The 10,686-nt window shown below is 49.5% G+C and overlaps 1 protein-coding gene across 1 annotated transcript; it reads right to left on the reverse strand.

The window, feature by feature from the left end:
• Positions 1 to 30: 30 nt before the first annotated feature.
• On the reverse strand, positions 31 to 4,809 carry MAA_04844 (ABC transporter; the record flags this gene model as incomplete). The annotated part of the gene is made up of 1 exon (XM_007822940.1): positions 31 to 4,809. One exon carries the CDS (start codon positions 4,807 to 4,809, stop codon positions 31 to 33), a length of 4,779 nt encoding a protein of 1,592 aa, XP_007821131.1.
• Positions 4,810 to 10,686: the final 5,877 nt, after the last annotated feature.

Below are 10,686 nucleotides of genomic sequence, written 5' to 3' on the forward strand. Positions count from 1 at the left end.
TGCAGGAGGCGACGTAACAAGCAAACGATCCTAGAACCACTCCCAGATATGCTTCTTGTACCACGGCTTCTCCTCCTCCTTATATCCTTCCTCCAAGACATCGTGTTGGCCCACAATAGCCAGGAAGACCTCATTCAGAGTCGTGGGGGTAACGCTATAATGAGCAATGCCCAGCGCATCTTTATGCTCCTCCAGCATGACTAGCATCTGTCCAATTGCACTGCCAGATGCCGAAGCGTCGTTTTGACCATCAGGCTTTCCACGTGGTGTTACAGACGAAGCAGGAATGGAGTAGCGCATCTGTCCGTGGAATGTCTCGTGCTCGATTTTGGCATCAGGGAATGTCTGAGCAGTCCAAGCCCGGATACGTTCCATTTCTTCCAATGTAGAATGCGGCGCCGTCTTGCACACAAGATGCACGTGGAGAGTGTCGCCAAACCGGTGCCGCAGGGCGTCCGTATTTCCAAGAGCGAGCATGCGCTTCGCCATGATGCCGGCGCGGTTCGCAAGGGCATCAGCTTCTTCCATGCTATGCGTGGTGAGCAGGATAGAACGGCCGGGTATAATTGTTTCCAAAGTCCGCCACATGACTCTCTTGGCCGCGGCGTCCAGCCCCGACGATGGCTCATCGAGGAGGATAACGGACGGGTTGCCCGTCAGAGCAATGCCAAGAGAGAGTTTTCGCTTGTTGCCGCCAGACAAGGTGTGAGCCATGACCTTGGTGTAGGCACCGAGCCCAACGGCGCGAACAGCGGCGTCGACTTGTTTCTTGACGTCAAGGATCCCCCGGATGCGAGCAAAGTGCTGTAGGTGTTCTTCCACCGTCATGGGATCAATAGCATCGAACTGTGGGCAGACGCCGAGGTTCTGACGCGCCAGTGCTCTCTGCTTGGTGACGGAAGCGCCTTGGACAAATACATCACCGCCGTTACGGCTGGGGTGCAGGTCGCCGCGAATCAAGGAGATGGTGGTAGACTTTCCGGCGCCGTTGGGGCCAAGCAGAGCGAAGACTTGGCTGCGGTCAACACCAAAAGTGACATTGTCCACGACAGTCTTCTTCTTGAATGCCTTTGTGAGATGGACAACTCGGAGACCGTTCGCACGCTGCCCTTGCCCTGCATTATCCACACGAACCAGCTCGTCTGCAATTTCGGCGTCATCAACCTCGGCAGTTGGCTTTGCTTTGCCCGTAGCGTATTTGCCAGAACCGGTCTCGAGCCAAATGACGACACCGAAAACAAGTATTGCCTGTATAGCAAGGTACAATATCGGCCCACCGTAGGCAGTCATGGCTCCTGGGTAGCTTTGCAGCTTGTCTCCGTCACATGTAGTTGAGAATGTATTGAGGCCGACGAAGAATGCCCGAATGAGAGAGCCGGTAGGGAAAATGACAGCAATGACCCAGTGCGAGATGAGAATATTCTTGTCCAGAGACGCAGCCTCAGAGTATGTAAGAATGAAGAGGAAGGAAATCACGTACACGGCAAACCCCAGACCTTGAAGAACCGCCGTCGCTGCATATGTTGCCAGTGCGCTTTTGCAGACCAATGAAAACAAGTATGACCAGAGAATTGTCACCATGCCGTAGAGCATGAAGACGGGGAACAGATACCCAGGATAGTACCAGATATCAGACGTCGTGGCAAAGATGATTGCAACGAGAGCCATGGAAACCAGAATGATGCAAGTGTCAAAGAGCAAATGTGCCGCCCAAACGGGGATTGTCCTCGCTCCGCTCGAATATTGCAGCCCGCGGATCTGTTGGCGTTTTTCAAAATTGGGATAGAGACCAAATAAGCCCGGGAAGATGGAGCAAGCAATGCAGAAGTAAATAACCAGCTGTAAAGCGTCCAGAGTAGACGGGGCAATCGGAGAGTCAAAGTGCGTATACCTCGTCGCAATGGTCATGTTTGCCAGCATATTGTTCATCAGATTCTGTGTCAGGACAGAAGTATACATGGAAAAATTATCCGCTCTCCAGGCAACTGCAGGCACTGATCCGGAATCTCCTAGCCACCATCCACCAGGGGATACGGTCCTGCGGTTAGTCTCGATATAAGATTGCATTTCAGACCGAGAAGTGACTAATTTGAGAGAGAAATTGCCAACATCGACAGAGCCTGGAACAATCGTTTTAGTGAGATCCCTCGCGACGCTTTCGTTGAATTTAGAAGCTGGTCCCCCGACTAAATGAGCAGAATTGTAAAATTTGGTAAAATCACCAAAGTCTGCTCTTGTGCTGGATTCCCTGGGGCTGCACCCGACAGCGGACTTATTGTTGACCAGCATCTGCGTGATGGCAGCGGCAATGATGGGGATGATGAATGCGATGGCGTAAGGAATCCAGTTTGTTTTGAGGATAGTGATTCGTTTGCGAAGGAAAACCAACATCTGGCTTGCCCAGTTTACCGGTCGGCCGGATAGGAGACCCTGGTCGAGGGCAGCTCCTTGTTTGGCGGCGTCTTCCGAGTCCGAAAGCCTCTCTTTTGTTGTCAATTGTCGAGCTTCATTGTTTTTTTGGTTTCCATCCTCGTCATCTCTTACTTCGTCAGCAAGGTTCAAGAACACATCTTCAATAGTCGGCCCGGAAAACTGATAGGGGATATGAGCATGCTCCAAGGTGCGAATGACTTTTGCGGCGAGATTTGATGAAGGTGCAATGTAGGTGATGGTGTTTGAAAGTTTTTTTCGCTGGACTTCAGGCACCTTGGGAGCGTGTTTCATGTACTTGGCGTTGAGAACATGTACCCGATAACCAGCACCGAAGCGGTCTTTTAGCTGGGCAGATGATCCTTCAGCTCGAAGTTTGCCCTTGGAAAGGATAGCAATATTATCCGCGAGTAAGTCGGCCTCATCCAAGAAATGCGTCGTCATTACGATAGTCCGGGTTCCTCTTTCTGACAGCAGAATATCCCAAATCTTCCTTCTTGAGAGCGGATCAATACCAGACGAGACCTCATCCACGCAGCACACAGAACTACCTCCGGTTAGCATCATACCTAACTGTAGTTTGCGCTTCTGACCGCCTGAGAGAGTCTTGGACATGGCTTTTGTCTTTTGACTCAGGCCAATAGCTTTGATTAATGCCATTGTCTCCTCCTTGGTGGCATATCGTTGCGGCGACTTGAGCTGGTTGAAGATGGTGATGTGCTCTTCGACAGTAAGGTCATCCCAGAGCACATTCTTCTGTGGTGCGATTCCAAGACCGCCCCTCGCATCAATCGAGACGTTTCCATTCGTGAAGTTGCTGATGCCAGCAATGATATCCAGCGTTGTACTCTTACCGCTCCCGTTTGCACCAAGCAAGGCAAGTATTTGGCCCTTGTTGGCCGTCAGGGTGAGATTATCAACAGCGACAACCTCGGGCCGTGGTGGAGAAACGAATGAGAAGAATCGACGCAACAAGCTTGGGCGGTATATCTTGGTCATATTCTCGACACGAATGACATGGCCGGCCTGAGCGGCAGCCTTCTCCGGCGACGATGCGCTGCGAACGCCGGTGGTTACTCCATGCAGTGCGCGCTCCAAGAATGCAGCAATGAAGGGGTAGATGAGAAACTGCAAAAGCAGAAACACCCACAAGACAATGCCAGGAAGGCTCCAGGGACTGTCTTTGTGCGTTTTGGTCAGGCTCGCTCCTTGGCCGTCTTGTTCGTATCGCGCGACATACGTAATGAAGTAGACAAAATTGCACGGGGTAAATAACAAGCCGAGAATGGCAACAGTAGCTGTGCTTGGATTCGGAACAGCTTGTGCAACGATGCCCAATGCAATCCATACCACGGCCGTGACTACGCCAGACATCTGGGCCTTTCTCCAGAAACACGCGCCGAGGAGGGACATGGACGTGATTGCAAGTCCGCTGAGGACGAAAAAGATGATCATGATTCCAAAACTGGTGTTTTTCCAGATGAGGACTCGGCAGACTACGGACGCGATAACCCAGCCGGGCAAGTAGGTGATGATGAAGGCATTCTGGTGGGAGACCAGGCGCACGAATTGTCGGTGCCAGCCCCGTGTCGCAGGCATCATGGCATCGATGAGCTGGGAAATACCAGTCTCTCTCTCCGTTGCGATCAAGCCCGGCATGTGGTAGCATACCCCAATGAGAGCAATCACAAATGCGACACTCAGGTAGTTGATGAATGTCTTCTGATACTCGCGAAGGACCCGTGCTTGACGTTCATCCTCCGTCTCCTGGGTGTAGGGGTACTGTTGCACCTGGGAGGGGAATGACGAGCCAGCAATGGCAGCGTCAACGGCATGCTGCAAGGGTAGAGTATAGACCTCGGGGTCATTATCGTCGTGGTCGTTTCTAAAGTAGAGTCCCAGCCCGGCATCTGCTCGAAGCGTGTAGTTCCAAATTCCTCCGCTGCCCTCATCAGGGGAAGAATGGAATACGACAGCACCATAACAATTAGAGGTGCCGCGAATAGTGCTTTTGCAAACATAGCCAAGGTCGTCTTGGTTGGAAATCTTGGTCGCATTCTTGCCTGCGTCACCAACAGTCTTGGAAAGGGAGCTAATAACGCGATCGATTTCTCCACCGACATGTCCCGTGTTTACGAAAGCGACGGTATCACGACCTCCTTGGGCCTTTGAGAGCGCCTCTCCAAGAGAGAAGATATTTTGAGGAGTTCCGATGCCGAACTGATCATTGGGGTTGTTGAATTTCTGACCGAGACCGAGATAGAGAGATGCGATGATGGGAAGAACCAAGGCGCTGTAGATGGTGCTTGTGGAGTGACGGGTAAGAATGATTTTGAGAGTCTTCTTGGTGAGAGTGTTGGTTTGACGGTATACATCCATGGTGAAGGATTCCTGCCCGCTATCCCAATCCGTGATAAGGCCGAAAAATCATGAAGCCCTATTTCTAAAGCTCTCCAGAATCCAGCCAAGGTCTACTAAAAGACTAAAAGATTTGCTCAAGGAGTGTGGGATATATAACAGACTCACAACCCATCATAATGTGTCTGGTGTTGTGAGGCTGTCTTGGCTGATGTAGATGCAGCCCATCCCGTCGCCGTTTTGCCTCTTTGGGAATATTGAACCGCCGTGTGGATCCTCGCATTTCGCATTTCGCCTTGTCGCAACTTCATGGTTGTGCTTGGACTTGACGTCCTGACGCTAGGCGTAGGAGGCGCTGGTCTTATCGCGCCAGAAGGCTAAACGTGTGCTCCCACGTCATTGGATCATGGCATTCGTCTGCTCAAAGCTTGGCATGATCCGGAATCCATTTGTTAAATCATTGCCACTTTGAACTTCTCTGACAATAAGCTGGCTAGATCATCCCCGAGACCAGCTCTCCTTGTGACTTGTGACGGACTTTGTTTTCTTCCCTACCTAGGTAGTTGTGAAGACCTGAAGCAAACTCCAATATCCCTGCTACGTCACCCGCCCAGACATCTCGTGCTTGCATGTGGACGAATAAGCTCCAGGGGCGACGCCACAGCAAATCGGCTGTCGGCACAGCCCATCAGCTGAAGTCGCTTTTTGCGAAATACGCGGAATACGCGAAGTGTTGAATGGGTCCACCATGCTTGGCATCAGGAGGCGCCGTTGTGCCGGGCGAGGCAGTGTTTGTTTGTGGTGGTGTACTCCGTAGGATTCTAGGCAACCCTTTTAGGCTGACCTTCGATTGGCGCAATTAAATGTGAGTTGTCATGCGAAGTGAGCTTAAAGAGATTAAGTCTTCTGCATAATCCTGGGAGAAGTTGACTGCTTGCCCGCGTAATTGTAGTAAGAGGAGGCTATGCCGCCAATATGCCTCGTCATCCCAGGCAAGTCTGTCACTCGAGTGGCCTATAAGTAATAATATCAACTGGTGAATTCGAGCTTGGCTCATCAGCTTTCAACTGTCCGAGGACACATGCCGATAATTCTCTGTGATCCTCAGGTCGCGAAGTAGGTGCCGTAGTGGAGAACCGAGTAGAATATTGAGGCTTGTCTGCTGTAAGATGAATGATTTCATGAAATTTCCAATCTTTGGCGCTTATATCCTATCAAATGAAGCCATAGGTTTTGTCTCGCCATGACTTGTACAATTGACCCTCACTTGGGTTCAAGATGAAGCAAAACAAAGGCTATCAATTAGGCATATTAAGCGTGCCTTCGGCTGAAGTAGCGTTCCACAATGCAATTCCCAGAGCGACATTCATGTTGCATGTATGTGCTATCACCAATACAAGCTCTGCGTTTCATCTTACGAGTGAGTTGTGCCGAAATCTCAGGCACGCTATGGATTCACGAAATCATGAATACCCGCAGGACTTTAAATATCTGCAGCTGTGTACACCTTGTCAACCTCCCATGCTTGAGAATGAGATCACATACCTAACATATACCTAAGATCAATGCATTTTAATGCAAGGTAGAATATCATATCGTAGTCAAGAGAAGCCCTTTCTGAAGGGCTGATATTAACTTGTGGACTGTGGAACTTTGGGAATCTCAGACGTGAACAGTGATAACCCGTCACCGAAAAAGTTCCTCCAACGAGCATTACGGGTGTATAGCCCTCCATTGAAGCCTGTGTCATGCTTATTTTGAGTTCGGTAGGATTCGGCTCTGCCATATATTACGCCACGCCCCAGAGTCGGATTGACGATTGAGCAGGAAAACCCGACGGAACACGTTACACCGTTGCTGCAAAAAGCCTTCGCTCTAGAAACTTAATTACATCGGATCCACCTGTCATCATATTAGTAGAAAGCCATTAGAGACAATTGGGTTCCAAACTCTCACTGGTGCTGGGCAACATTCGGGTAATTTTGCCCCTTTTCACCAAACCAACATGGTGATAGTCCCGTATCAAGCAGATGCTGAGAGAAATACACTAGAGAAGGTGGAGAGGAGACCCAAGCGAAGCAGGGTATCGGTGCTGAGGTATTGTATAGTATTCGACGAAAATAACGAGGCCTAGAACATGATTTCGGCTGATTATAGCCCTACTCTTAGTTCACTTCAGAATAGACAGTCAGGGTTATGAGTGAGTTGGGTTAGGGTTAGCCAGAAAATGGGAACTGGTATCAGATGAGTAGTGCGGCGTGGGCTGTTAACATCATGTTATGAACCGAGTCTCAGAAATAGCTGAGTTCGTACCATACCCCTGGCTTCCATGCAATAGTTTACCACAAGTTGGCGGGGAAAGATTGAATACACAGAGCGCAGCCACGGCCACTTTAGTAGACTCAGCCGTCCAATGTTATCCGTGATAATTAACCCTGAAATATCAGTACATATCTTACAGTCGACCCAGACCTTGTAGCTGTCGAACCATTGCACAAGCCATGTCTCGTGTGGAGGTTGATGGGGAAGAGTAGAGGCCTATAGTCGACAAGACGGTAAACCGGCAAACCCCGGGGTCTTGCTTACTTGGAGCTAGCTGTTAATGATGGAAACAGAACGCCAAGAGTGCCGGGTTTTTTTTTATCAACTGGGTTGCGGCTGCTACTTCGTATCTACCCATTGTCGCTGACAGGTATCAGGACCTCCTCAAGCACGTTAAGCGAAGCGATACTGCTCCTGGACAATTGGCAACCGGTAGGTAAGTTGCCTGACTTGGCAATGATTTCAAAACGGCAGTTTGATCGACAATTGCAGACCTGTAAGCAATTAGCTGTTAGCGCTGTGAGGCAGGAGAGGAAAGACTTGGATGTACTTTTACATATAATAGCTAGCCGTTCAAGTCACGGCGACAGAGCTAATCGGTAGGCTTTCCAAATATGTCGTGGCAAATCCAATATGACTTCTGCGTGCTGTACGATGAACTTTCTCGCAGGTTATTCTACTCTTGAGCAGTCTCTGATGCCATCGCACACAAGAAGTTGGTCGAAGAGAGTAGGAGATGGGGGCCAAGGGAATCAGGCCATGGCTTCAGATACCACCTGGTGTTGCATCAAAAAGTGGCCTCAACTAGCCATTAACAGAATTATTCAATGGTGCGAGAACGGGAGGGATATTTCTGTATAGACCGTCCCGCCGCTGATTCGTGGAATACCCTTGCCAAGATCGGGATTTTCAGATGCAAAATATTGGATTTTAACACCATGTTTCCTGCAGACATTCCGTTCTGATATGGGTACACCATGACGAGAGTACAATTCTTGCTTCAATAGCTATTCGAGTTCAGCTACAGCTGAATCGTTTGACATCCAGCTCCAATTGGCTAACGGCCTAACAGCTGCAAGCGGGAATTGCATTCTTCTCGTATGAGTTGTCCAGCATCCGTAACACTGCTCGACGCCTTATGTCTGGGTAACCAAGCATCACCTGTAAATGTATTTCCAGGTAGCGCAAGCACAGCCTAAATGTTGCTTGTTGTTCTTAAATGTAACTGTTCATATGGCGGTTTTGTAACTGGCTTACACCGTAAGCTTGCGCCTAGGTCGTGTAACTGGTGCAACTTTTGCAACGATAGCTAGTAAGTTTAGAGGTTGGCGGCCTAATCTGAAGCTTCCGGATATATGCTCTGAACCAATCATGGTTGCTATTTTCGATTGAAAATGATTGTACGTAGCATGTGTGGTGGCTCGAGTAAGACCAATTTCGCAGGGCTTAGCTCGTGAACCATCCAACATTGAATGGTGTGAGCTCCAGCCATGGCGCATTAAAATCCTACCTGCACTCGCGCTACATAATGCCCTTGCTGAAGTAGACGATATTAGGTTTTGACTAACCCGAATTTTTCACGAAATGGGAGGATCAGCACTTTGGCAACGTGGGCGTGCCCGGGGACTCCTTGATGATGATGATGAGGCGGTTGTCAGCGTGTCCCTCGCGGTTGATGCTTAATGTTCCTGCTGACCACCTCCGGTCAGCGGCTCTCGGGACAACTAGCCCAGCAACGGTCGGTAGATTTAACCTGGGTTAGGCACTAAGGGAGCCTGTATGACCGGCTTGACCGACGGGAGAGAAGTGTCAGCTCACCGCTGAATACTCTCGTTTCTGTATTTGTATTGTCGGGCATTTGGTCGTTCTTGACACAACGTCGCACCCAAGTGATCAAAGTGTACGGAAACAGCTCAAATGTAAATAAAGATTGGGGAAATTGCAATGGGTAGAATGAAGTGGATAGTGAGGACATTCGAGATTTTCGAGCACTGTCCGCCGACGATAAACGGAAAGGAAAAGAAAGATGAGGGAAGAAAACCATGCTGAGAGCCAATGCATCATAAAAGAACTAAGCTTGACTGTGCAAATACCCACATATGGGTAAGTTGTTAGTATAATGTGTCTGGTAGCTGTAAGTTACTATGTACGTCTGGTACTTTAGCATGTACATTGGGGGGTATTGCGGGGCGGTGATTGATTGCATGTGGTGTCTCCCATCGCACCTGCCAACGAAGGCAAAGCTCTGGCCTGGTGCCAGCCCCGTTATTTGTCGGGGAAGTAACTACCGAGTATCGATGTTGATCGTAACATTGGACTGCCTCATCACTTCACCTATTCCCCATCATCTTTGTCTGGCTTTGGTTTCCACAATTCCTCTTCTACGTTGGCTAGTGTAAATATTTCAACTAGTACCACCTCCTTCCAGGAAAAGTGAATAATCGCTAACACTTTCGGCGCAACTCTTCGGTCGAGCTTCCTTGAGCAACTCACGCTCAGTTTTGATTCGGCATAATCTTTGCCACCCTTGGAGCACAAGGTCGAGACGTGGAGGTTTATTATCCTATGACGAATCGGTAACATGGAACTACACGTCTGTGAAGAATGAGCCTGGCGGGGGGTGAAACTGGAAGCTCGTCACGCGGTAAGCGCAACTATTGATGCGCCATGCTACTCGAGGAATATGGTTCAATGACACCAGGCACTAACCTTCGATTTTGTTGCTTATTATAGAGTCCTAAAAACAAGAACAGTCAGCGACAGCCGAATGAGTTCCGTACCCAGGCAACGATCCTCAAGGCTCAGTGAATAATGATGAGGCTCAATCCACACGTACTCCTGTGTAACTTATCATGGACAATGCCCCAGAGACCACTATACTCATCGGAATATTAAAATGCACCTTATTTTTCGGCTGGCAAGCCGTGGACAGAATGCTTTGCCTTACCACAGCAATCCTCGTCAGTGTCGTCACTGTGCAGGTAGATACGGGTCAACCGTCTGTCCCCTTTCTTCCCCATGGGCGTGACCAACTCTACCAAACCATGGGAATATCAACCAAATCGATTTGACCCAATTTCATTTGGGCCATGTGGTTTAAGTGGGCGAGACGGGCACCATGCGTAACGCTAACGCCACGTTACCAAATTCTCTACTAGGCCACGGACGCGAGGCCGTAGCGTCCGCATTGGTGTGGTAACGATTCACTGCCCTAGTTTCGGAGAGAGCCGATGTAGCTAGCAGCTGGTTACGAGCTTGAATGGCTGTGCTCCAGCTTCTGCGAATCTTTTTATTAACCGAAGGTCGCGAGTGCAAGAAACCCTGTTAGGCCAAAGCAGTGACGCAACATGACCAGATATGGCTTTCGCCGCGGCTCAATGGTACCAATGGGGTTCGATCTTGTTTGAGAGGGAGGAACTAAGAAGACGCACCGTGTCTTTGTGACAGCCAAGAACGAGTAAATGGCTGCGATTTAAAGTTCAAGCGTCTCGGTAGTAGTCGTGAGATGACCTTTTGATAAGAGGCTCGGACATAACTTCGACATGGATTAACCACCTGACTATAAAAGATAGGGAG

The sequence above is a fragment of the Metarhizium robertsii genome, assembly GCF_000187425.2.
Source record: "Metarhizium robertsii ARSEF 23 chromosome Unknown MAA_Scf_1, whole genome shotgun sequence".
Lineage (NCBI taxonomy): Eukaryota > Fungi > Ascomycota > Sordariomycetes > Hypocreales > Clavicipitaceae > Metarhizium > Metarhizium robertsii.